The sequence below is a fragment of the Populus alba genome, chromosome 18 (genome assembly GCF_005239225.2).
Source record: "Populus alba chromosome 18, ASM523922v2, whole genome shotgun sequence".
Classification (NCBI taxonomy): domain Eukaryota; kingdom Viridiplantae; phylum Streptophyta; class Magnoliopsida; order Malpighiales; family Salicaceae; genus Populus; species Populus alba.
The window spans coordinates 597635-625593 of NC_133301.1; the positions used below are offsets into that span (position 1 = coordinate 597635).

General features: G+C 33.7%; 3 protein-coding genes and 1 pseudogene across 5 annotated transcripts; 1 reads left to right on the forward strand and 3 right to left on the reverse strand.

The window, feature by feature from the left end:
- Positions 1 to 2763: 2763 nt before the first annotated feature.
- LOC118059425 (putative disease resistance protein RGA3) lies at positions 2764 to 6440 on the forward strand. Of its 2 annotated transcripts, none has more exons than XM_035072286.2 (3): positions 2764 to 5759; positions 5896 to 5955; positions 6190 to 6440. In XM_035072286.2, the coding sequence occupies exon 1, from the start codon at positions 2876 to 2878 to the stop codon at positions 5756 to 5758; it is 2883 nt and encodes a 960-aa protein (XP_034928177.2). In that variant the 5' UTR covers positions 2764 to 2875; the 3' UTR covers position 5759; positions 5896 to 5955; positions 6190 to 6440. The 2 variants fall into 2 exon arrangements, with proteins under 2 accessions (XP_034928177.2, XP_034928178.2); XM_035072287.2 differs by having other exon boundaries at positions 6195 to 6440.
- Positions 6441 to 7791: 1351 nt separating this feature from the next.
- On the reverse strand, positions 7792 to 11306 carry LOC140954316 (uncharacterized; annotated as a pseudogene).
- LOC118059424 (exocyst complex component EXO70A1) lies at positions 10974 to 14102 on the reverse strand. 2 transcript variants are annotated; one of them, XM_073406342.1, is made up of 3 exons: positions 12280 to 14102; positions 11469 to 12213; positions 10974 to 11319 (listed from the first exon to the last, which is right to left on the reverse strand). In XM_073406342.1, the coding sequence occupies exons 1-2, from the start codon at positions 13555 to 13557 to the stop codon at positions 11509 to 11511; spliced, it is 1983 nt and encodes a 660-aa protein (XP_073262443.1). In that variant the 5' UTR covers positions 13558 to 14102; the 3' UTR covers positions 10974 to 11319; positions 11469 to 11508. The 2 variants fall into 2 exon arrangements, with proteins under 2 accessions (XP_073262443.1, XP_073262442.1); XM_073406341.1 differs by having other exon boundaries at positions 11469 to 14101.
- Positions 14103 to 16794: 2692 nt separating this feature from the next.
- Positions 16795 to 19534, reverse strand: LOC118059428 (probable WRKY transcription factor 11). Its single transcript, XM_035072288.2, has 3 exons — positions 18622 to 19534; positions 17264 to 17389; positions 16795 to 17167 (listed from the first exon to the last, which is right to left on the reverse strand). The coding sequence occupies exons 1-3, from the start codon at positions 19317 to 19319 to the stop codon at positions 16975 to 16977; spliced, it is 1017 nt and encodes a 338-aa protein (XP_034928179.1). The 5' UTR covers positions 19320 to 19534; the 3' UTR covers positions 16795 to 16974.
- Positions 19535 to 27959: the final 8425 nt, after the last annotated feature.

The window sequence follows — 27959 nt, forward strand, 5'->3', positions numbered from 1 at the left end:
TTATGGTTTAATAAACTCTAAAAGTAAATAATTGAATATTAATAGCAAATTGTTTTGAACAGGACGCTAAACTGACTTAACTGATAAAAATTAAATTAAATTAATATTACAAATCTAATTAGAAAGGAATTCAGAAAATTAAAAAAAATCCAGAACATTAATCTATTATAATAAAAACCGACCTTTTATAGAACAAAATATGTACAACATGATTGTAAAATTTTATCCAATTCAACCATTAATTATTAAATTAAAAATTTATATGCAAGTTGATTCGAACATTAATAAAAAAAATTATTTATTTCCATCAAGAAGATAAATAAACTAGTCTGGATTTCTTTTTAGATTTGGACATATTGATATATTCTATATGGACGTACATGTTTATATGACATTCACTGTTGAGAAATTTGAAGTCAGATGACAAAAGGAAAAGAGTTTTCTTTATGAGTGTTTTTTACTTTTCTTCCCACAAAACCAACCTGAAGGGACTCTCCCCTCAGACTTGGTCAAGAAAATCTCCTTATCTTGTCTAGCTTATTGTTGTTGACAAACAATTTGCTACATTTTTTTTTTTTTTTTGATGTAATATTAAAAAATATATTTTTGAAATATTTTTGAGTGAAAAGTAATAGATAGGTAAAAAAAATTATAAATAAATAAAAGTAAAAAAACGATTTTGACAGGCAAAGTTAGCAAAGGTGGGGGACAGAGTATCAGCAGCACCCAACCAATACATGGAAAACGAATTACAAAAAATATTCCATCTGGCCAGAAGCACTTTCTGAAAAGGGGATTAAAAGCGCTTTTTGAGAATCATCCTTGGTGATGTACTGATGTAGGTGCAATCCAAAATGCAAGTTACAGATCTTAATGATATTAAAATGGGAGTGAATTTGATCAACACCAAGGGTTTTACAAAAAGTTGGCAGAACAAGTTCACATTCAAAGAAAGAAATTCTAGTAAATGATACGTTGTTTCAGAAATCTTGGAACAAACTGGAGATGTTTCCATTTGCATCAGATTCCATCCGTGTTCCCCTTCTCTTAGTTTACTTGGTTGTTGCACTTGCACTAGATTCTTTCTTAAACTACTATATGTCCCGAAATAATGTATGAATTGAATGGATCAAGATTCTTGCTTAAACTACTTGCACAAGATTCTTAATGACTATAGGGGGGGAAAGAATTTCCATCCAAAGTAAAAAAAGAATGATTTACGGAGTAACATGATTAGCTAGCTCTTGTAAATATTGGAATATTTCTTTTGAGAACTCGAAAGGAAAGAATAAAGGGCATTTCTTGGGGAAGACGAGTATCCCAAAAACCATCATGAAAGCAAAGCTCTTTTGCTTCGGTACATGAAACTAAGAGATTCCATGGCCTTTTCCAATGCACTATATATACATCAAGTAATAGGCCAAAAATAATTTTTCAAAAGCCAGTTTACAGAAAACAAAAACACCCTTACTCTTAAGAAGCAATGCTGCTTCTTAAGAGCCAATTGTTGACATTAAGAGGATCAGACTCCGTAAGAGTTCTAACTTATACCATCTTGTGATTGCATTAAGCCTATTGGACAGCAAAAGAGGCGTAAGAGCCTGCCATCAGTCTTTTAAATTTCCTCCATCCCCATCTCTTAAAACATAAACATGTTTTGAGCCTTTCAATTAACATTGTATATACACCAGAGTTACAAATGCTTGAAGATGTTGATACTTAATTCCAATACAAGGATACCGGTGGTGACAAGAATTATCACACCTCTGCAGCATGGGAATCAGCCTTATTGAATACCAAAGAGTTCATGAAATTATTAAGGACAGATCTCTGACACTCACAGCTTAAGGCACCGCTAATGATGCCCTTCTTAAGATTGCCATTGTTGATTTCCGTAGTTCCAAGCCCAAGTCCTTGGATTCTATTTAATTTAACTCGGCCAAACAAGAATGAAAAACAAGAGCAGTTGCAATTGCCATCACGGGAATCACATAGCTAATCAGTTTAAGTGGATTTCTCAAACCTGAATACATCCCAAAAGCGCCATTATTTTGTAGAAATAACTTGTTATAACGTAATAATTTGACTATTTTTTGGAACTAAAAGAGAATCGATATACTGATTTAATTGTATTTTTAAAAAGACAAAATATAATTGACCTCAAATTAAAACAGACAATCAAAAATAAATTTTAAATATGCAACTCTATCTTTTTATTAATATCAACTACCATTATTAATTTCTCTTAATTTTATCAAAGATAACAACATAAATAAAAATTGTCTTCCTTAACCCATATTAAAAACATAAAATAATAAAGAAATAAAACTCATTACAAATATTAAATTAACAACAAAAGTTCTAAAAAATCAAGAGATATTAAAACAAAAATAGAAAAAGCTTTTAAACAAGCATACCTTTTAATTTCAGCTAATTAAAACAACCGATGTTAATAATTAACCGGAGAATAATTGATTCTTATTTTTTAAAATTTAAAAGAAGAGTAAAGTATAATACAACAATTTAAAATTACAAGTTTTTTCTTCATGTATTTATAAATAAAATTTTCTATGTAAAAAAAAAAAAAAAGTTGTTGGCCAACGGCTATAAAAATAGCCGTTGGTCATTTTGGAGCAAAAAAGCCATTTTGGCTCTTGCTTCAGTACATGAAATTAAGATTCCATGGCCTTTTCCAATGCAATATATATACATCAAGTAATAGATCATATGAAGCACCATCAAATCATAAGCTCCCTTTTTTTATTTCTCCTCTTTTCTCAACCAATCAATTCCTGCCTATATTGCACATTCCCAAATTTATTATCCTTTTATTTCAATTCTATCCTCTCTCAACCATTCCTTAGTTCTGAATAATATGGCTGATGCTCTTGTTTCCGTAGTCTTGGAGCAGCTGAGGTCAATCATTATTCAGGAGGTGGGACAAGAAGTGAGGCTCGTTGTTGGTATCAAGAACGAGGTTGAAAAGCTCACCAGCAGTTTCCGAGCCATCCAAGCTGTGCTTGCCAATGCAGAGGAAAGACAATTGGAGGAGGGGTATGTCAAACTTTGGTTAGATCAACTCAAAGACGTATCTTACGACATGGATGATGTTTTGGATGAGTGGGGCACTGCAATTGCAAAATCGCAAAGCAAGGTACATGAACATCCCCACAAGAATAAAAAGAAGGTATGCTCTTTCATGATCTTCTCTTGCTTTCGTTTTAGAGAAGTTGGTTTGCGTCGTCGTGTTGCTTATAAGATAAAAGAACTGAATGAAAGAATAGATGTCATTGTGATTGTGAAAAATATGTTCGACTTCAAATCATTGGAAGCGAGAATTAAACAGCCCTCCGTACATCATGAAACCGCTTCTGTTATAGATGTAGAAAATGTTAAGGGTAGAGAAAATGAAGATAGGGTAATTAGGGTAATGGAAAGGTTGTTGAGTGAGAGTAGTCAAGGACCAGCCCTCCGTACAATCTCTCTAGTAGGGATGGGAGGGATAGGAAAGACAACCCTTGCTAAGCTAGTTTATAATGATCATGAGGTGGAGACCCGTTTTGAGAAGAGAATATGGGTTTGTGTATCAGATCCTTTTGATGAGATAACGATTGCCAAGGCAATCCTTGAAGATCTCAAGGTCAAGGAGTCTACCCAAAATCTAAACAAATTGCAAGCTTTAGTGAAACTTGTCCAAGAATCAATTAGCGGAAAGAAATTCTTGCTTGTCCTAGATGATGTGTGGAATGAAGATTCCACAAAGTGGGAGCAACTGAAAGACTCCCTCAAGTATGGTTTGCCTGGAAGTAGGATTTTGGTGACCACACGAAATAAGAATGTCGCGAGTTGCATGGGCTCCTCACCCAGTACTGACATTTTAGAACTAGGACTTCTCTCTACGGAGGAATGTTGGTCACTGTTCAGTCAGTTCGCATGTTTGGAAAAGACCAGTAAAGAGTATGATAATTTAAAGGATATTGGTAGACAAATTGCAGCAAAGTGTAAAGGCTTGCCTCTTGCTGCAAAGACTCTAGGAAGTCTTTTGCGCTTCAAAAGAAACAGAGCAGAGTGGGAAAGTGTTTTGAACAGCCATCTTTGGGAGATAAAAGAAGCTGAAAGCAAAATTTTGGCTCCTTTATGGTTGAGCTACAATGACCTGCCCTCTGATATGAGACGGTGTTTCTCATATTGTGCAGTCTTTCCAAAAGACTTTACATTTAAAAGAGATACTTTGATCAAACTGTGGATGGCACAAGGTTTCCTTCGGGAAACACATAATAAAGAGATGGAAGTAATGGGTCGTGAGTGCTTCGAAGCTTTAGCCGCACGCTCTTTGTTTCAAGATTTTGAGAAAGACAAGGGTGATGGCAGCATTTATGCTTGTAAGATGCATGACATGGTGCATGATTTGGCACAAAACTTGACAAAAAATGAATGTTTTAGTGTAGATATCGATGGTGTGTCAGAGTCCAAGATAGACTCTTTTTCTAGAGATGCCCGACACTCCATGGTAGTTTTTAGAAATTATGAAACCGACCCATTACCTGCGACCATCCATAGTTTGAAGAAGCTTCGTAGCCTGATTGTTGATGGTCCTCGTTCTTCATCGATGAATGCAGACTTATCTAAATTAATCGCTAATTTGAGTTGTCTAAGAACATTGAAGTTGTCAGGATGTGGAATAGAAAAAGTCTCATCCAACATAGGAAAGTTGATACACCTGAGGCATGTTAACTTGTCTAGGAATGAGATCAGGGAGTTACCTGAAGAGATGTGTGAATTGTATAATATGTTAACTTTAGATGTCTCGGATTGTGAGGAACTTGAAAGGCTGCCTGATAACATAGGAAGACTAGTCAAATTAAGACATCTCAGTGTTCTTAACTGTGATTTTTTGAAGATGAGAGGAGTTGAGGGGTTAAGTTCTCTTCGGGAATTAGATGTGTTTCATGTGAGTGGTAGTGGTGAAGAGTCTAATATTGGGGATTTGAGAAACTTGAACCACCTTCAAGGATCTCTGATGATAAAATGGTTGGGAGATGTGAAAGATCCAGATGAGGTTAAGAAAGCAGAACTTCATAACAAGAAACACCTCACTCAGTTAGATTTATGGGTTGATTATAGGACAGATAGGAGGATAATTTGCGATGATAAAGTCCTTGAAGCCTTAGAACCACCTCCAAACATTTATTCATTGAAAATATATGATTACCAAGGAGTCATCCCAGTGTTTCCTAGTTGTACGAATAAACTAAGGGTTGTTGTACTCTGGAAGTGGGGGAAGATTGAGAATCTGCCTCCTTTGGGGAAGTTGCCATCTCTTGAAGAATTGAGAGTATATAGGATGGGATGCGTGGGAAGGGTGGGGCGTGAATTCTTGGGATTGGGAGTAGATAGTGACATTAGTATTGGAGAAATGACATCATCATCATCAAATACTATTATTGCATTCCCCAAGTTGAAAAGTCTTTCCTTTTGGAGGATGGAAAAGTGGGAAGAGTGGGAAGGAGGAGAAGGAGGAAATGAAGATAAAACAAACATCTCCATTTCAACCATAATTATGCCATCTCTTCGTTACTTGAGAATTCGGGATTGCCCAAAACTGAAAGCACTTCCAGATTACGTGCTCCAGTCAACAACTCTTGAGCAACTGGAAATTGGAGGCAGCTCAATTCTAGAAGAACAATATTTGAAAGAAGGAGGAGAGGGCTGGCCCAACGCCTCTCATACCCCAGTCATCACAAAATACGGCAGATGAGGTAAAGTGTTCTTTTATAAATAAATCTGACATCACATTCTTTTTTATCTATTTATTTATTAATAGAAAAGGGTTGCACTTTTATGTATAATTTTAGGAAACTGATCTTCAACTTAATTTCTCCTCTTAATTGGCAGTCTTCCTAATTATTGGCAAGGTTTAATACGAGAACAACAACAATAGATGATTGGCTGCAGGTAACTTCTATATATGTAATTAGGAACTAACTTACTCTTTTATTTATTTATTTATTTCTTTGTTTGTTTATTTTGGGTGTTCCTATTGGATTAATTGCCTATATTAGTATATATCCATTAAGTAGACAGTATCTTCATCTAATAAGAATATGTGGTGGAACTGTATAATTAATTTTAATAAAAGAACAATAGCTTTGATCGATGAATTAAGAGTATCATCCATCAATTTCCTAGTGCAGGCGCCCGGCAACATGGGGAAAAGAAATAATCACAGCGCTCAAATCCATCGGAGGAGGAGGAGATGTGTTTATATCCTTTAATTAATTAATTATATTGTTTCTGACTTTGCTTCTTTTTATTTTACTTATTGTTTCTTATAATAGTCTGAATATTATCTGTACATTAAAAATAAATTGTTACCTTAGCATTTAAATTAATAATAGTGTTTCCGTGATTCTCCCGTGGTTTTTCCCCTCATTTTGAGAGGGTTTTCCACGTAAAATTATTGTCTCCTTTCCCTTGTCTCCTGTTATGCTATTTTTTCCCCCTGCTTTCTCTGCAATAAAAACTTTATTACGCTTGTTTATTTGTTGGAAAGTAGTTTTTATTTAAAAAATAAATTTAAAAAAAATGAATCATTTTTCAATACTCGATAGTGTAATGGAAAATATTTTCTAATATTTGGTTATATCATTAAAAATAAACTAAAAAAATAACTTATTAAATAAAATAAATAATAATCAAAATAACAGAGATCAAATCTAAAAAAAAAAAAAAAATTGAAATATGAAGAAATTAAAATAATAATAATTAACATTTCATAAATTATTTCAAATAAAATAAGTAACAATAAAAATAATGGGGATTAAATTTTATAGATAAAAAATTTCAATTAAAAAATGAAAAGGGAAAAGCAAAATAAAAATCATGACCAAAGTTAATATAAAAAATTAAATTCTAAGGGATGAAATTAAAAAATAAATATTCAAATATATATATATATATATAGCAATCAAAAGTTTGAGGACCAAATTTCATATAATCAGCAAATAATATGATATTTATAAATTTTTCACAAATTTCGAAAAGTGTTTTTCGCCGAAAATAAAAGGAAAACACTTCTTGGAAACCAGACAAATTTTTCTTTGATTGAAAAGTATTTTTTGTTGACTGAAAAGTGTTTTTCGTTGATTAATTTTTTTAATATCAAACAAACATAAAAAAAAATTGAAAAATAATTTTTCAAAAGTCATTTTTCGGAAAACAAAAACACCCTTAACCTTAAGAAGCAGCATTGCTTCTTAAGAGCCCATTGTTGACATTAAGAGGATCAGACTCCGTAAGAGTTCTAATTTCTACCATCGTGTGATTGCATTAAGCCTATTGGACAGCAAAAGAGGCGTAAGAGCCTGCCATCAGTCTTTTAAATTTCCTCCATCCCCATCTCTTAAAACATAAACATGTTTTGAGCCTTTCAATCAACATTGTATATACACCAGAGTTACAAATGCTTGAAGATGTTGATACTTAATTCCAATACCGGTGGTGACAAGAATTATCACACCTCTGCAGCATGGGAATCAGCCTCATTGAACACCAAAGAGTTAATGAAATTATTAAGAATAGATCTCTGACACTCACAGCTTAAGAATGCCATTGTTGATTTCCGTAGTTCCAACTGTTCCAAGCCCAAGTCCTTGGATTCTATTTAATTTAATTCGGCCAAACAAGAATGAAAAACAAGAGCAGTTGCAATTGCCATCACTGGAGTCACATGGCTAATCAGTTTAAGTGGATTTCTCAAACCTGAATACATCCCAAAAGCACCATTATTTTGTAGAAATAACTGTGCGACGCTTGCAAGAAAATGTAGAGAGTTACTAACCAAGGCCAAAAAGTCAAACAGAAAAGCACTTACAATAAGAGAGAGTAGGAATCAGGTTAGCGGAAAAGCACCTAATGCTGAGATCTTGTCATTGTATTAGTGCCTGGAATCTTTGCAACAAGCTTGTCAACATGTGGAAGTTTGAGTATAAGATTTTGATAGACTATTGATATATATCAGCAATGCACTGCGGGATCTTTCATCTCCCTTTCTTATAGTAGATACAGCCTGGACTTGATGAAATAATTTGATTGATGGATGTCGGGACCCCCCAGGCATCAAGGAAGGTGGTGGCTCTTGGATTCAACTAATTGCTTTATATGTCCCCCTCTTAATGTCAGCCTTAAAACCAGTGAACTGCAGAATAGTACTTTTTATAAGCAATTTGCTCAGTTTTATTCAGAAGGTCATTGGAATATTGAACATACCTTGTGATCTACAAAGAATTACTCGCAATGAGCTTGAGTGGAAATAAAGAGTCGAATTTTGATGTTTGAGATGTGGACAAAGAAGAATGAAAGTTGAACCATATTCAGGGTAGTTCTTCTTTGGAACCATATGACATGCTATTATGTTTGCATTTGGATGATCCCTTGACCAAAGCTGGAGTAGGGTTCCAAACAATAAATCTCACATCTACTTTGAAGCTCAAAGTTATGTGGAGAGCCTCATTTATTAGGGACATTGAGTTGCGCGTCGGTTCTACTTTCGTCATGTTTTTCTCTTTTGATTGTTGGTAGCTCTTATTTAAAGTTTCCAAGGGCTCTAGTAAAGTCTGCCATGGTTTCAATTGTCGAGAACTCTCTCTTTGTAATACTTTCACCCATTTGAATTAGTCCTGTTCTCTCTTTGGCAGCTGTGTGAGGAAAGAAATGGTGAAGAGTGGAATTATCGATACTGCTGCTGGAGTACTTGGTAGATATGATCCTCGCCCAGTACAGCCTGGTAGCCTTTTTCCTGTTTTCTCTGTAACAAATAGGAAATTGCAGCAGGAATGTTACATTGGCTTGTCGACAATGGGTATGTAGCAGTAATTGTATGAAAGCGAAATATTTATTTTTGTATGTAGTTTTGTTTTTGATAAATTTTCATGTAGCTGTAAGCTTTCATTGGGAATACTGAATGCATGATCTGCTTCCTAAAAACAATATTGATACAAGCACTGGTGTTTATCCTGCATAAACTATGTCTGCATTTTGGTATGTTCTGGACATAATTCCAATATCTTCTCCCATTATCTTTATTCTGTTGTATCCAAACATGCAAGGCATAGAAAATACTCAATATTGCTCTTTCTTGCTCCCACTTCATCGATCCCCCCCACAATTTCTAAACTCAACCCCACACTTGCTTCTCCTCCAACATCGCCGGAGCTCCTAAACCATATCACCCCATCAACTGCATTCCTTTTGTCCGGTGCAACTTCTCCACCTGCAACAGCAACCGTTTCTCTCTGAACAACAGCATGACAGGGTTGCCTTCACTAGAATTATATTCACTTGCGAAAATTTGTTCCCATCTTTGTTCCAGTGTCATTTCATAGTACCTTGAAATACTCATCTGGTCCTTCAGTTTCCTTCTTTGATAAACATGAAAGGACAATACCAGTTTCCTACAACAACAGGGGCAGAACTTCTTTGTGATAATGGCAAGTGGAAATCTGGAAGGCGGGCTCGGAGATTTCTGTCAAGGCCTGCTGCTTCCTTCAATTCAAAATCACGTGCAGTTGAGGTTGACACTGTCCAGTGTCCAGCCTTTTCTCCTTAAGAAATATGGAGGGATGCCATCTGGAGCCACCGATTTTGAAACGTAACCAAACCTTTTACTCTTGCAAATCTCAAATTGCTCGTACACGTCCTTGGGGTCGAAAGACTGCGGTTCCTTATCTGGATTATGTCTACAGAAGCCAAAACAGCACGTTGTTTCGTCTTCCTCTTTAGCATTTGTGTTTGCTTCCCTGAATTAAGGCCAAGTTTAATGCACAGATCCAGTTAGAAAAATCATGTCGATTATGTAAAGAAGCCGAACATAAAGGATTTTGATTTTCTAAAGCTTCACGGTCACATAATATGAAAAACAAATAAATGGAAACTGCGACTTGTGATTATTAAACATACCCTTTATGCTTCCCTTGACGCTCGATCACGTAGTATCGGTTGGAAGACAGTGGCTGATTTAACACGGGGATGAAGATAACTTGGTTAGTACTGTTAATAGTCTGTCCATCAGCTGTGCTTGTGGTGTAGCTAACTGTTAGATTCTTGTTCTGCGGGAAAGGCAGGTCTTTGACAAAATCGATCTTGGAGCAGCAAAAACAACAAGTAAGATCAACTTCTTCATCTTGTATTATCAATATACCAGAATTTGAACCTTCAGGAGGAGCTGATGAAAGAGCTGAGGTGTAGCTAGCTGTTAGATTCTTGTTCTGCGGGAAAGGCAGGTCTTTGACAAAATCGATCTTGGAGCAGCAAAAACAACAAGTAAGATCAACTTCTTCATCTTGTATTATCAATATACCAGAATTTGAACCTTCAGGAGGAGCTGATGAAAGAGCTGAGGGATTTCTTTTGTACATCGAAAGAGGCCTGGTCACATACATTTTTGTTGGAAAACTTTCTTTTCTGTACTACTACTTCTTTTCTGCTGTGAAATTTGTAATGATTAGGAGTATTTCTTAAAGCAGTATTCATCTCAGCTTCTTAATCTCCATGTCTATATATAGAGAGGGGGGTGGTCAAAGAGAGAAACTGTGAAAAGTCTATAACAGGCACGGGCAATTTAAGCAAGGAATAAGAATCCTAGCAGAGGTAAAACTTAGACAAGTAAGACACAAGTACTATAATATGAAATTATGAATGCTTTCAGAGAGACATTCATGAAAATTCACACATCAGCCTAAAAGGCATGCCCTCTCAACCAGTGCACATCCAAGGCAACCAATTGAGATGGAAAACAAAATAAAAAGTAATAGTACCCAAAGCTAAAGCATCTTCTCCAGTTTAATAGAGTAATTGATGGATGAAAGTGTGAATCATACTAATAAGGCTTTAAACAATAAAGCATTCTCTTACAATTCAAAATAGGACAAGCTAAATGAGCCAACATCTTATTGCTGTGAGCTCAAGGCTGTAGGTTAACTTCTAACACCAGCAATTGCATAGAATTATCATCCATAAATTCTCAGAATACAAGTAAACAATTTAATTCCTGCTAGACCTCTAATTGCTCTTCAATCAAAGAATTGTACACAAATATAGCAAATACAAGGTTTCTACAGCCGCCCGCTATTTGAATAAATGAGAGTGAAAATGAAAGTAAAATGACAATCTATACCTCAAAGTATTATCTACGCTTTTAAAAAGGCCCATCTTCGCTTTCATCCTAGTGTCCAGGACTTGCTCGAGATTGCAGAACCTACCAGGCACTAGATATAGCACTCCGTTTGCTTTGCATTTAAACAGCTTTGAATTTCGATCTCACTGGGAAAATTCAGACAATGGTCAGCTAAAAGAGGTTGCTCTACTAAAATTAAATTTTCCACAATAGTTCCAAGCCACCAAACATACAGATATGTACAGTTCAAGAGCTGACTGCTGATCAAAGGAGGGATGATGTTTGGATCGGGTACCTTTCAGCTTAACCAACATAAAGCAATAATAGCAGGAAAATCACACCACCGCAGAGGTTGTACGGCGAAGATCTGCAACACCATTGTTGAATTTGGCACTAAGTTGTCTGCCCTTGAAACTTGCATATCTTCCTGGCTTTGGCAGAAATAGTGAGCTCAACATTTGCTCCAAAGTCTGCACCGAGTATTTTGCATATTTACTGGAACTTCCATCTAGCTCTACCAAGGGCCCATAGCTCTGCATATAACTCCGATAAACTGGTACAACTGCCTGCACAATCTGCTGGCATATCTTATCCCTGAGATCTCTATCTGGCACAACCCAGCTGGACTGCCTCTTATACATTTCATCAAAAGCTTCGTTGAAATTTTTCAGCCTTTTCTTGACAAGATCACGGGCAGTGGCACGCCCACCTGAGAACAGAATCAGGCCTTCACGACTTAAATGACCTGGAAGCTTCCCCCAACTATCTCGCAAGAATATTGCAGCGTAATAGTCTTTGTACTGTTCATGTTCTCTAAACCAAGAATCCCCTAAGAGATCCCCAACCTTTGTTCCCTTCAAATGCTTGTATAAATGATAGTGATTGTTCATGGCAAAAAGGTTAGATAGGATAGAATCTTCATAAGCCTTTGTCCATGTCTCCAGATTGAGCTCAATGGCTTTAACTATGTTCAAAACCTCACTAACAAGAATCCTCTCCTGAAACTTCTCATGCTTCCAACTTCGATGAATGAGCAGAACCTGGTTCAGGATAGGTTTATAATTATCCCCAAGCAGCTTATTACAGTAATCAGTAATGATGCTCACCAGTATAGGGACGTTCCCATCTGGAGGAGGTGGAATCTGCCTCTGCAACTCCACCTGAACAAGAAGTTCCCAGAAAATCTCAGCTGCCCCATCAATCACCCTCTTAATGAGATCCCGTGTGAGATTTTGGATTTCAATACAGGCTGCTCCGCCAAAAAGCCTGTTAAAATCCAGCCTTAATTTGTTCAGTGACGCAAATATATCCAACAATTTCAGAAGCTTGATTGGATCTTTCTTACTTTCTGTAACAGTCTTCCCAAATTGAAGAAATGCAAGAATGCCAGTCTGGGCAGCTATTTTGGAAAAGCATCCCATCCAAACATCCAAGCCAAATCTCTCAAAAACATCGTTACAAAGCTTGTACTCCGCTTCAAACAGGTGCTTCACTGCAAACTCCAAATGCTTGCCCCACTGAGCTATATATCCTTCTATGCTCTGCACATCATTGAATTCAGGTATTGAGATCTCAAGGTAATCCAAATCCAGCGCCTGCAGACTAGCTCTAACATTCGAACTACGAACTTCAACATATATTGATATGCACTTTTCAAGTCTATTATTAGTTCTCAACCTCCCAAGAATGGCTTGCAACTTGTGTATAACAGACACAGGTAATAGTGACGGTGCAATGACTGCCTGTTCACCAAGATCCGGAGATGATGACATTGGCAGTGGCACACTATGTTCTGTCAAAAGCCGCCGAAACTCACCTTCCAATTTATCCAACGCAGCATTTAAAAGCCCGCCATCAAGACGAGCTCGTTCATCATCACTTTGTGATTCCCTAAGACCCTTCACTGACTTCTTCAAATTCAAAAGATGCTGCTCATCTGCCATAACATTATCCTCCAAATACTCCAATATATCATCCAACCACTGGATTGCTAATCCACAATTATCCCCCAGAAACCTCAAAGCCTCCTCAAGTCGCTTTAACACTGACAAATACCCAGGAAGATTGTTCCTTGGATCCGATAACGACTTCTCCAGTCCATGAACTGCATCAAAAACCTTAAGAACCGCGGCCGCAGGACCAATGGCACGGTTAATATGACCCCCAGCAGCAACAAGTGCTTCCTTGTCCGCACGAATGGGGCGCACTGCCGCCTCTAGAGAAGGCAGTCTTCGGTTAATCTCATCTAATCTCGGCCCAGCCTTCTCAAGAGAAAACCCTAAAGCTTTCGACTTCTCTAAACTTAGCTTCAATGACTTCCTTGCAGCTATCAAATTCTCAATCATATCATTACCATGAACATCACTCCTCCCTAGTTCAGCCATTACAGTCCTAAACTCTCTATTTACACAGCAAACCCCTAAAAAATCAAAGATCTTAACTTCTGGGTTCCACACAAATTAAGATGAAAAGGCCTTATATTAAATCAAAGTTCTGAACTTTTGCTGGAAAAAGATAAAATTAGCAATCAAGATTTGATCGTTTTTTATCTAATGATTTTGGGTTCTTTAGGTAATTGATTATTATTAACCAGGGATTCATGTAACAACAAATCTTCATGTCTACAATCTTTAACCAAACTTCACCAGTTTCAGACGAAACTAAAGACTAACAAAGCTAACATCACAAGTAACTAACAAACCTTAGGGAAGTTTGGTCTTTTAAGGTAGACAACAGAGTGTAAGAGTGCAAGAAACTCGCTTGATGAGATTTCCTTGGTTTTTTAAGCTTTGGCAAGCTTGATAGAGCGAGTTGACCCGGTGAGTCACAGAATCTGACGAGCAAGAGAGATTTTAAAGAAAACCCTGAATCTTAAGAGAGTGGGGGGGATCTTTACAGTTTACAGGTCTCTCTTTTGCAAGGTCTAGTAATGACTAATGCCACGGTGGAGAGAAGACAGCAAGGCAAAAGGCTTCTCTGTACTTTCGCTTAACTCGCTGGTCGCTGTCCCAATTCCTGTAGTTTTATTCTCTGTCAAAACGACCTGTCGGTTGCATCATGTAAGGGGTCACCATTACAAATGTTTTCTTTCTGGCACACCATTACGAAGGTTTTCTTAATTCGAATTTTAATTAAGTTATTTATTATATAACAATGGATCCTTCGTGTCAAAGTATTATATTTATCTTGAGACTCGTTCTTACGATTTTCTGAAAAAATTAAAACTTAAATTTATGATAGGAGGAATAAATTTTATATAGTTTCTTTCTGACTATAATCTTATATAACTATACTGTCAATAATATAGTTTCTTTACTACTATAATCTTGTCAATAATATATATATATAATTAGTGTGTATTTGGATGGGAAATTATATTTTTTTAGTTTTTGAAAGTATAGTTTGTTTTTAAAAGGTGTTGTATTTTTTTTAAAAAAATCACTATATCTATAAACCAAACAAATTTAATTACGTAGCAGAACACATATGTAGCTTTGGATAAGATCAATTTTCTTCTTGGGACCTATAATCACCCACTTTCAATTAAAAAAAAGAGAGCAATGAAGCATGATTTTCAATGGTCAATTCCATCCACATTATAAGACTATATGATTCTTATTGCTAGCATGATTTGACCCCATCTTCACATGCTAATGGTGGTGCATGAATGAATTTCTTAAAATTAGCTCATCGACTCAAATAATCATTGTGATTTTTATTTTGATTATTTTTATATTTTAAAGATATTTAAAAAATAAATATATTTTTTATTTTAAATTAATATTTTTTAAAATATTTTCATATTATTTTAATATGTTTGTATCAAAATCATTTTTAAAAAATAAAAAATATATTATTTTAATATATTTTCATGAAAAAAATATTTTTAAAATTAATTGTTACATTGCAGTTATAGAAATGGTTAGAAAGCGTTTGGGAATGCAGTGCAAATCAAATTCCTCAAGAATTTAAATTTTTTTTTTGCTAAAAAATATATTTTTTATGTATTTTGGATCGTTTTAATGTCCTGATCTCAAAATTAATTTTTTAAAAAAAAAAAATTATTTAAATACATTTCAGAATAAAAAATACTTTGAAAAACAACCACAACTACACTCCTAAAGATAATAAATGATGAAAGTTAATAAGATAGATGGAACATAATGCTTGACTCTTAATTCCAATCCCTAACTCATCACACTTTCCATGAATTATGTGTTTCTTTGCATTGCATTCAAATATTATTGAACTAATGTTGGAAAATTGGTTGAAATAGTAGATGTATTTATCTTCCACGTTATTGTCATTTGGAACTTGGATTTTAATAGGGATAGTGAGAGAAAAATTTGCTAGAATGAACAATTTCGAGTATTAAAGACATGCTCTAATAGTTTGTATAAAAAAAAATTATTTTTTCTTGTTCGACAACAAAAAAATATTATATATATATATATATATATATATATATATATATAATTTAATAAACACTAATTTCTTCAGTCTCCTTGCCCTGTGCAGAGACCGGATCCGTACAAGTATCGATATGAAAAAATAAATTTTTAAACACATATAAATTATATGCACCTGACTGTACTAGTAAAAATACCCTTAGTCAAAAGATCTATCTAGACGGCAAAAGCTAGAGTCCTTCCCTACTAAGCAACCATTTGAATTGGCTAAGCATAAAAGACTGAACCTTGCATGATTTAGGTCCACCTCAGCAAGCCATAGCATGTTGTATTTACCATCCTTGCCATCTCTTATTGCCTAAAAGTCCTAGTTATTGGTGATCTCCCTTTTTTTCTGGCTTTTTTAATCAATCAAAGAATTTGAATCTCAAAGTCAAATGGTGGTTTATGAATTGTCTTGGTCATCTAATATTTACCTTTAACTTTTAAGTTTGTGGTGTAAAAAATATAATAAGATATTTAATAATAAATTAAATTTTATTTTATATTATGAGGTTTATTAAAAAATTAAGTTGAAACATAATTTTTAGGAATCAATTTTTATATATTTTTTTAAATGAGTTTTTTTTAACCAAATACTTTAAATATTTTTTTTGCTATGCATAAATCGTAATCATAATTTTTACTAAAAATATTTAAATTTAACTAACTATATTTTTTAAAATTTATTTTTTTAAAATCTCGATCATAAAAACCATATTAAAAACAAACACACTCAATTGAACTTCTTTTTCTACCACCCATTTGTTACCTAACAACAAAAGTTTTTTTTTCCAGTTTTTTTTCCATGTCCTTTTATTGTAAAAGAATCAAATTCGTTTCGGGTTTTTTATTAAAAATTTAAAAATAAATATATTTGTATCTTGTTTCGGTACAGTAAGTGAAATTTGATTCCTAAAGCGGAGACTTTCAAATAAAGATTGCAGGTTCTTGAATTTGATAGTTTAAGCTCTATTATTTCCATTTTCAAGGAATATAATCACATTCCAGAAATAACATACAAAGTTAGTCGGAGCCCACTATCAGCCAGTCGATCACCATTTCTTTTGTCACCACTCTCTCCAAGATGCCCCCTTGTTTTAATCAAGAATCATTAAAATAAAAAAAAACCCAGAGAGAGAGAGAGAGAGAGGGGTCCAATAACCGAGAACAAAAAACAAATAATTTAAAAACACTTTGATTTACTTTGAAGATCACCTTGGGAGATTAAGATTCCCCCCCACCGCTATCAATAAAAATTTAATATACAAAATCAGACACCAAATTCAACCCATCTTGATATTACAAAAGTCTAACTTGTCTCTTTTCCTAAACCTAAATCTCTCTCCTCCTTTATTCCTCTACCATCACGGTTGACTCGAACACCAAGTTAACAGTTCCGGCCGCCATGTTACCCTCCATTGCACCTTGAGTATGGCAGTGCTCTCCCTCGTAAGTTACAATCAACATGGATGGATCATCTGTTGCTCTCTCCACATGTTTCCTTGCCGGGCACCCTCTCATTGTACTGCACTTGTAATATCCCCTGCAACATATCAACCAGAGCACAAGCTCTTAGGACTTTGTTGTCTGATTTGATCTTGATGCGTGAATTAATCAAGGGTTATAATCAATTAATTACCTTGGGTATGGTGAGCCCTTGATTGGTTTTTGACCATATTTTCTCCAAGAATACTCATCTGGTGGAATATCAGCTATTTTTGAACTTATTGCCGGAACCCTGATTGTTTTCTTCACCCGATTCTTCCTGCATTAAGTAATTATAAACAAAGATCAATCAAACCATTCACATGAATCCATTTAACAAACTGTTATTAATTTAAGCTTCATTTCATTGTGTTAATGCCCTGAAATATTTAATTTGACCATACTAGTTTTTATTTTGTTTTTAGATTTCTCCCCATGATTTCTGTATCTTGTTATTTTCTCATTACATGTGTAACAAGCATCCTTTGTACTTGCTTCCACGAGTTAATTCTATGGCCGCCATCATCGTACGGAACATTTCCCGATCCTCTATATCCTCCATGCCCGACTCCTCCCCGAAAGGGACCATCAGCTACCCGACACAATCTAGTCCACTAACAGGGACCGTGATTAACGTGTCCAATTAATATTCAACCTAACAAGCTATTAGTGGTCAACATTGGGACAAGAAAGAGACCAGGTCGACAAAGCAAACTATGTATAAAGACAAAAATGTCTTCACCAGCGAGCTCAAAAGTTATCGCTTTGCGGTCTTTTTCGTAATTATACACCCCTGCCCGGCACGCGTGCTCCTTGAATCATTAATTACCACTTAAATAAACCGGTCAGCTACACCCACTCGTTGACCAACACCAAACTCCAAGTCGGCTCACTATTGCTCGCCATAACTCACCGTCGGTTCCAAGTAAATAAATTTACCGATGTTTTTTTACTAGCTCTATCCCAGAAACAAACTCTCAAATTAGGGTCTAACCTATCAATTAATACCAAATTAGGTCAATGATCTAAAAATCTTTCCATTTGGTAATCAAAATATTAATTCATTCTCGATAGAGAACTTCCATCCATGCACAGCATGCTAAACAAGACCATTTTTAAGAAATTTGACGTTTTCTATTAAAAAACAATTGTGATTGTTTTGAACAGAAGGGTGCAATTGCAATGTTTTTGCTAATAAGTCAAAGGGATGAATCTGGTAAAAAATAATGATTAAATTAGGATGAAATTAAAATTTCGATGATAAGTTAGGGACGGGATTCCCTTTATTTTAACTCCAGCCTTCGTTAAACTTTCCCTGTTCTAAGCAAATCCAGGCAATCGACAGCAACTCTCTCGAGTCAAACCAACTACCATATTTTTTAACAGGCAAGCATGCATGCAAGGGCATTGAAACAAACACTAGTCAAATCCTTAAAAAAAAAAAATTCAAGACTGTTAAAATGCGCGGACTCTGCTAAAAAGCACGGGGTGTTAAAGTGCGCGAATTCGTACCTTCTCTTGGAAGAGCAATGGCACTTGCCACTAGAGGAGCCAGAGACACTGTCATCATGATGATGCTCATGGCACCGCTTCTTGTTGCTGTAAGGCACCGTCGAGAGCGGCGGCTTGCCAGCGGATCCTAAGAAAATCGACGATCCTTGCTTTCCATTAGAAACGCTGCCGTCTCCGGTTATCCCCGACGACATAAACGACGTCGAGTTCGAAGAAACACTGAAACTATCCTTCGAGAACTCAATCTCTGCACTCTTGGAGCTAAATATATTCGCTTTCGTGAAGTCAAGCGTCAGGCTCGTCGGCGCCGCCGGTGCGGTGACCGGAGGTGTGATTTGCTGTGGAGTTAGGGTTAGGTTTTGAAAGCGAGAGAAAGAGGGGGACTGAGACTGTGATTGCGGTGATTGTGTCGATGTGGAGGGTGAAGAGAGGGAAAACGAAGACTTGGTCGGCTGGTTGGGTTGAATCGGGCCACGACGGAACCGGGCGTGACCTGTTCGGTTTAAGATGGAAATGACTCTCTTGAACTTGGAAACGGTTACATCAGTAAGGTCAGTGCAATCGGCCACGTGATGATTATTTTGGTGAGACATGATTCGGATCAAGTGCTCCATGCTCTTAATTCCTTGTGACGCAGCCTCTTGTATAGCCGTCTGATCATCCATCTTTGTGTTAAAACTCATCAGCTCTACCGCCATGTTTGGGCAGGTTCTTTCAGGGCTTTTTCAGAGAGAGCTCAACGGGGCATGAGGGAGGTCTCCGGGCTGTTCAGAGAGAGAGGGGGGGAAGTGAGGGAAAGAACGGAACTTGAAGGGGTTGATATAGAGGAGAGAGTCAAAGATTAGTTGTGATCTAATGGCTGAGATGAGTTTGAAGAGTTCAATGTGGGGTAGCGGGGAGCAATAAAGAAACGAGAGACCAAACTAAAATACGAAAGAGGGTTAAGTTTGAAAAACGATACGAGAGACTGAATTACTGTTGCTAATTGTTGAATGCATTATGGAGGGGGAAATGTGGGTTTTGACAAGACTAGAAGGAGAAATTGTAGAAAGATGGGGAAAAAATATTCTGCAGAGGAGACCAAAATATAACCATGGTTATAAAAACTGTACTGGCCGTATAGATGGATCCGCTACCCCGTTAATTCCGAGCTTGGATTAATCTAAGTTGAAAATAATAATAATTAAAAAAATATTTAACTTTATCAACAAAATAAGGTGAAAATTAGGTTCAACTAATACCATCCAAACAAACCTCAACTCGTTAATTTTATTGTCAATTATTGAATATAATATATCAAGGAGAGCCTCTTGTATAGGAGCAAGCAAAAAAATTAAAAACCATATTAAATCAGAAAATCAGAAAAAATAATAAAAAAAATCAAATTGTGAAAAAAAAACAATTAAAAATTTTTAAAAAAACTGACCAATTTGATTTGATTTCGGTTTTATAAGGCGAAAACCAAAAAAATAAAACTAAACCGAACCCAAATTGAAAAAAACAAAGCCAAAACTGAAAAAAATCGAGTTAAACCAGAAAAAACAGAACCAGTCTAGTTTGAATCGGTTTGTCCTAAAAAACCCGAATCAAAACCAGCCAATTTAAAAATATATATTTAATTATTTTTTTTATAAAAACCAAATCAAATAAAAAATAATAACCATTTCAAACTTCTAGTTATTATCTTTTCCCTCGTGTCACAAGTTTTCAAGTAAATTGAATGATAAATAGTGATTCTCCCTCATATATAAAGTCAAGGTTTTCGTTTCAAGAAGATATATATATATATATATATATAACACCCAACATATAATATACATGAATTATTCAAGAATAGATAGTTGCAGTCCACTTCAAGGGCATTGCTTTCTTGCGAAGCTAGTCGAGGATTAACTATTTTTTTTAAGACAAGATATGATGGAAAAGTCAAGAAAACTCATGACCAAGATTCATGCATGATCGATGAAGCGATTTTCTCCTTAATTTTGTCAAGTTAATTTATTATTATTTATTCTACCTTTCTTTTTCTTTTTACCATGGATGCATTATTGAGCTGTTGGTTCTGTGTGGATGTTTGAATCCCTTTTATTAATTTTGACTGACTTTTCAAAGCTTGGAAGATGTGAATAAACTAACCCCGCCTTTGCACGTATTTCCCAATTTCTTATTCATGTCTTCTCCTTTGTTTTATCACTAGTTACGTGGTAGATTAACAAATACCGGTCAATGTGTTTACTCAGGATATAATATGTAAGAATTGTCTTCTAGAATAGAACTAGCCTCCGCACGGGGCGAGCTATTGTTTTGTGCGATAAAAGATATAATGTTTAGATATTAAAATAAAATTAAAAAAATAATATAAAAATTGACAATAACAAATGTATAAAAATACTAATTAGGATTACATTAACACATGATAAAAAAATATTTAATTATTATTATTGTTGTTGTTGTTATCATTATTATCGTCAATAATAATATTATTATTATATTCATTGCTATTTTTATTATTATAACTAACATTGCTATCATTAGTGTTTTTACTACCACCATTATCATCATTACTAATTTAATTATTATTATTATCATTGTTATCATAAATAATATTATTATCTTCATTGTTATTTTTAGTATCATTATCACTATTATTGTTATTTTCACAACTACTAGCACTATTATATTAATGTCACTATCATTGATAATATCATTATCACTCATCATTATTATTACTATCATTATTATAACAAATTTTTAAATATATATTATTATCGTTTTCATCATCATTAATATTATTATTTTCATTACTATTTTTATTTTTATGAACACAAAGTATCATGGTGTATTTATTAAGGTAGGAGAGAGAAATGAATGGAAGAGAAAAAAAGAGATCATTGACTATAAATCAAGAATATTTTATTTACACATGTTGTCCAGGATATAAGAGAAGACAACGAGAAAGCGGACTATACGATGAGATCTCATTTTAATCACTAAAAGACGTTATACACGGCACTAAAAAACACAATATTCTCTACTTTGCAGGCATGTGCATAATATATGCCATTAACATTTTATAATTAAAAATATTATTTAATGATAAATTACAACACTACCTCTATGCAAACCAATAATTAAAAAAATGCAATCAAAAGATTCCAATACTTTTGACCTCAATGCATTAAATTTCTTGGATTCAATGGTATATTTGCAACTCAACTGTATATAAAAGAACAAAAAATACTTTTATACCCCTACCCAGAACAATTGACTCTTTTATCTTTTGAAGTATTTTTCTTATTTTAATGTTCATAAACATATTGTATAGACAAAAATACATCAGCACAAATTAATAACGATGAATGACCCGTATAAAAAAATCAAAATATTCCCTAATTAAAGGCAAGCATTTTTATTTTTTATTTTTTGCTAAAACCATGAACGTCAATAAACTACTATAGTGAATAATGAAGTGAGTATATGACAACATTGACTCTCCATTTGTGGATTTGGGACCTTCTAATATCTTCATCAGCTTAGATCGAATATAAAAATCTTATAAAACTACGTGCGTGTTTAATTTGCAAAACAATATTTAAGACTAGGCAAGAGGAGTAAGATGCTCTTATATTAGTTAGTTTATAGTTTATATAATCTTATATTTATGCGAGAGTTTCCGGGTCAAGGTAAAGTGATGAATGTATTTACGAACTCTTTGAAGACAAAAGCAGCCTTCATATTAATAATAATAAAAAAATTAATATTTTTATATATTTTGAAATATTTTTAATGTGTTAATATTAAAATAAAATTTTAAAAAATATTATTTTAATATATTTTTAAATATAAATAATTTAAAAAATAACTATTATCATATTATAAAACAAGATTTTAAACCAGTCTCGAGAAAGACTAGTCTCCCCTACATGCCCATCTAATTGATTAGTGACTAATGAACCAGGCTTAACCAGAGGGCCATGTGTCAGGGCTAGAGATGAGACAAAAAAATATATAAAAAAAAACAGATTAAATTGAGAAAACTAGAAAAAAATAATTAAAAAAACTAAATCACAAAAAAAAATCGATTAAACCAACTAGAATTTTTGAAAAAACTAACCAGTTCGATTTTATAAGCCTAAAACTAAAAAAACCAAAATGAACCGAATCGAATCAAAATCAGAAAAAACCGAGCCAAAACTGAAAAAACCGAGTCAAATAAAAAAAATGAGCCAAACTGGTTTTTTCTAAAAAAAGAATCGAACCAAACCAAAACTGGTCGTTTGAACCGGTTTCGGTTGTTTTTTTTTTTAATTTCGGTTTAGTTGTTTTTTTTTATAAAAATCGAATCGAACAAAAAATAATGATTCATAATTAAAACATGTGATTAATTTTAAAGAGTTGGTATAGTAACAAAAGATGTTTCTCTCTGTGATCCTTAACAATTTAATTGATTTTATACTTTAATTAAAACCATCATCCAAGTGAAATATTTTGATAAATATATGGAACAATACAAGAGAGTGAAATTGTGAGAGATTTAGAGTGTTTGTTTTTATTATTAAATTTATTTTTTAAAATAATTTTTATCTATAAATATATTAAATTAATATTTTTAGATAATTATTAATAATTTTAATATGTTGATATTACAAATAAAAAATAATCTAAAAAATATTATTGTAATATATTTTTAATTGACATGCTAACCTCATTTGTTTTTTAAAATATCTTTGCAAAAAACAAAAAAAAATTCATGATTTAAATTATTTTTTAAGTGTTTTAAAATTATTTTAATCTACTAATATTAAAAATATATTTTTTAAAAAAAATTCAATGCATTTATATATATATATATATATATATATATATAAAATATTAAAAAAACCACCACGAGAATGCTACATATCTTTCAAGAAAGCTGGCTACAAGCGGGGATCACCTCAACCATGCCTGTTTATTAACAAGAAAACATAAAACTTTACGGTCCGTTCGATCTCGACTTAGTTAATCCAACCGTTGACGAAAATAGAGATAGTTGACTTATTTTCACCATCAAGAACCCCGAAGTGGAAATACCATTCCAATGCTGCCACGTGGGGTAGGAATTCATACCGAGGCATTGAAAATCTGATATTAGCTGGTGCCAACATTTTAAGCATATATTATTACCATTTTTTTTCCCCCGGAAAAAAGATGTGTTTAAGGTTATCTAGATTATTATTTTGATATTAAAAATGCAAAGTCAAATGTATTTCTTGAGTTTTATATATATATATATCTAAAATGGATGATATCACTAAGAAAATAAAAAAGAAAGAAATGGATGGCAACTCATAAGGGTGAAACGCAAGAGAAAATTTAGTGCAATTGTATTGTAAATGATTTTTTGAAATACAGTAAAATTACTTTTTTTTTTTTTGACAAATTACACTAAGTAAACTAAACTAAATCATATAAGGTTTTCAATGATAAATTTTATTCCAATCCAACTCTTCCCATGGAAGTAGCCTACCCTATTTTTTTTTTATATCTTAAAAGTGATTTTTTTAAAAAATTAATTTTTATTTTATTTTTTATTTACTTTAAATTAATATTTTTTAGTGTTTTTAGATCATTTTGATGCGCTGATATTATAAATAATTTTTTAAAAATAAAAATATATTATTTTAATACATTTCTGAGTGAAAAAACACTTTGAAAAGTGTAACACCCCACCCCACTGGCAAGATATTGTCCGCTTTAGCACACAGGGCTCACATATTTGTTCTTGACAGCCACACATGGCTTCAAAATACATCTTATTAGTCAAGATGAATATGCTCATATAAGGCTCTTTCCAAGTCCTCACCCGTTAATATAGGATATTACAATCCATCCTCTTAAGGAGTTTATTGGCACTATTGGATAGCCAGTGAGACGGATTCTGATAGCAAATATAACACCTTACCCCACTAGCAAGATATTGTTTGTTTTGGCTCACAGGTCTTATAGATTTGTTCTTGACAACTATGTATAGCTCCAAAACACATCCTACTAATCAATGTTGTGAGTATGTTTATATATAGCCCTCCTTCAAATTCTCACCTACTAATATTAGATATTGCAAACAAAAATAAAAATGGTAATCACTCTCTAAACAGGACAAGTCGAGGGCTAATAAACCTTGAGCCATTGAATAAAATAATTTATCTGGGAGACTTGCAATTTTCATCTTATTCTTGAAAAAATAAAAGATCTGCGCAACAGTTTCGGCATAATTACAGGTAAATAATGCAAAATAAATGGAGTATGATTGATTGTCAACTCATCATATTAAAAATAAAATAACCAACAGGACGTGACTCAGCGGTGAGAGGGAGCAACTTTCCTTCCTTTGAACCTAGGTTCGAGTCCCAGTGGGAATGTGGTTGGAAAGTTTGCTCCTTTCCTATCTCTACTGAGTCCTTCCTGTGTGGTATCCCTGTCACCCCCGTGGTGCCATTACCTGCTCACTAGGGCTTGCAGGATGTTCAGTGGGCCGTGGGATTAGTCGTGGTGCGCGTAAGCTGCCCTGGACACTCCCGTTATCAAAAAAAAAAAAAAAAATCTATCAACGTGGAGTTTACCTAATTATCTAACTAGGTGAGGTGATTGGTGGTCGACCCACGCTTTGATTAGGACTCTAGTATTTGAAAGATCGGCATGGAACAAAATCATTCGGCAGGATTAGATTCATCATTTTTTTTAAGAACTTTCAATTTAATTTATAAGGGAGTCTCTCGTTAATATTTTGGAAAAAAACCGAGATATTAAAGATAAAAATAACATATTTCTTTCATTTTAATCTTCAAGAGAGTTTTTGATTAATATTTTTTTTTTCAAAAAATAAAGACATTAGAGATGGAAATGATGAATTTCTCTATATAAACTTATTTTAAAACTATTTTAGAGATATGTGTATTTTACGTTTTTGTTTTTTTTCTTCAATTAAATATATTTTTATCTTTTTTTTTTTTAAAGAAATGATAATCATTAGCTATCTCTAAGAGTGTAATTAGTATTTTATTCTTTGGGTTAATGGTAGTGGGGTTTCCTATGCTCTTAATTTTGTTTTTATAAGGCCTATCTACTCTTTTTTGCATCAATTTTATCTGTCTACAAAGATGGCATGGACATTCACTAGGTTGAATGTGACTCCTCACTTGCATGTGTGGACTACACAAAGGCCAAAATAATGGAGATATTCAAAATGGCAACCTCACCAAGCTCCTTTAACTATAAAATTCACCCATCGCCATTACTTTTTAATTAATAGCATGCGAATGCTAAAGCTTAGCTATCAACTTGCCATTGTTTTTCTTACAAGGATTTAATGGTTTGGCATGAACATGAAAATTTAATGGATTTATAATTAGGTCTTGACCGGGTCAGCCGGGTTACACCAGATTTTTTCTTTATCCATTTTTTTTTCAACCCGGCCCGATTCTAATTCTGAATCGACCCACCAGGTAAGACCGAGTTTCAAAACTATGGCTAAAGCTTTTTGGTTTGAAAAGCTATCAACTTGCCATTGTTTTTCGTACAAGAATTTGAGGGGTCATCATAAACATGAAGATAAAGTTTTGATACACTAATTTTAAAAATAATTTTTTAAAAAATAAAAAAAATATTATTTTGATGTATTTTAATATTAAAAGCATTTGAAAAAGCAACTATAACTAGATTTATGAAATGAGAGAGAGAGAATATGCTAAGAATATTTGTATTTTTCTTTCTTCCATTTATATTTCTTAAGAAATTGTCAAGCCCACCAACCATGCATATAACGTATATCATCACTAGCATCTGAAGGATGATTTGATAAGCCTTTTTATAAGAATTGACCAAACAAGTTTTGACCTATCTAAGATTTTCTTTTTCCATTAAAACAACATGGGGAGGATCTGATTGCTGATTCGATTCCATGGTGACAATATCTTAATCATCTAGAAATGTCATTTGGTTTTAAAAAATGCCACACCCTTCCACTTTTTTTGTGTTTTTTCTTGAGGTGGTGCCCTCCATGGGCACGATGTTAGCTGTCTAATCCCATTGCTTAACAGGCAAAAATCTGTGATCATACACACCCACTGCGCAAGAAAGTTCACGGCGGAGGGAGGAGACTTGTTTGCTAGCATTGATTTACAGCAAGATTGAGTTGACTTAACCCGTGAATTCTCTAGTGAAATCACTTTGTGATCTTGATAGATATCAACAAATCATCAGACAGGACATTGTATCTGTCCACCAAAACTCTCGAGGCGATCTAGTTATCTTTTGCTCTTGTGACTTTGAATTTAATAAAATAGGGTGGCTGTCCTAATTTTAATCTTTAATTTAATGTGTTGAACTTATTGATGCATGTGTAGTGAATGACCTCCCAGATGAAGGGGATTTTTTCAAAAATATTTTTGAAAAATTATATTTTTAAATTCCTTATAACAACTTACAAAATCATATTCTAATGAACTTTTTTTTATATATATTTCACTAATGCTATTAAACTTGTGTTAACTTGATAGATCAATCTAGTAATTCATCAATTCATGTTTGGTTTTATATTAAACCGAGTAGAAATTGATATGGTCTAAGTTGATCAACATGACATGTCCATTTAAAACTAGATAAAAATCTAGGTAATATACATTTAAAACTAGATCAAAATTTTAATCTATCATAATCACTCTTCATTTACAATACATTTGGAAGAATGCATAGAAACTATTTATTTAAATTTTAAATTAAATTAATTTAAGTTGATCGACATAACAAGTTAATAATCTAAGGCTAAATAAAAATTTGGGGGATATATATGTAAGACTAGATCAATATTCCAACTTTTCGTAACCACTTCTCATTGACAATATATTTGGAAGAATGCATACAAAATCTATTTATTCAAACTCAAATAGATTTTCCTCCTATGGGTCCAAACCAATGACCTTTTCAATTAACAAAATCAAAGGGCAAATCAACTAAAAAAGCTTTGATTGAGCAGGTTTTGATAAAATGTTCAAATCAGACACAAAGAATGCATTTTGTAAAACTTCCTACTCTATATTTTTTTTATTACATAATGGTATTAAATTGAATTATCTCCATCTCTATTGGCCTCTCCCTTTTGCGTGGAAGCTTTACCTCCACACATTAATATGGGCTCTCACACTATGCTGAATTGGTAAATTCAAACCTATAATAGATATGTAAAGGATCCTTACAGGCTCATAAATCAAGAAGAAATTTTTCTAAGGATGTTTTGGTCAAATTTCATATATCTTAAATAGTCCACGCAATTTATTTCGCAGTCAAAAAAATGTTTTTGA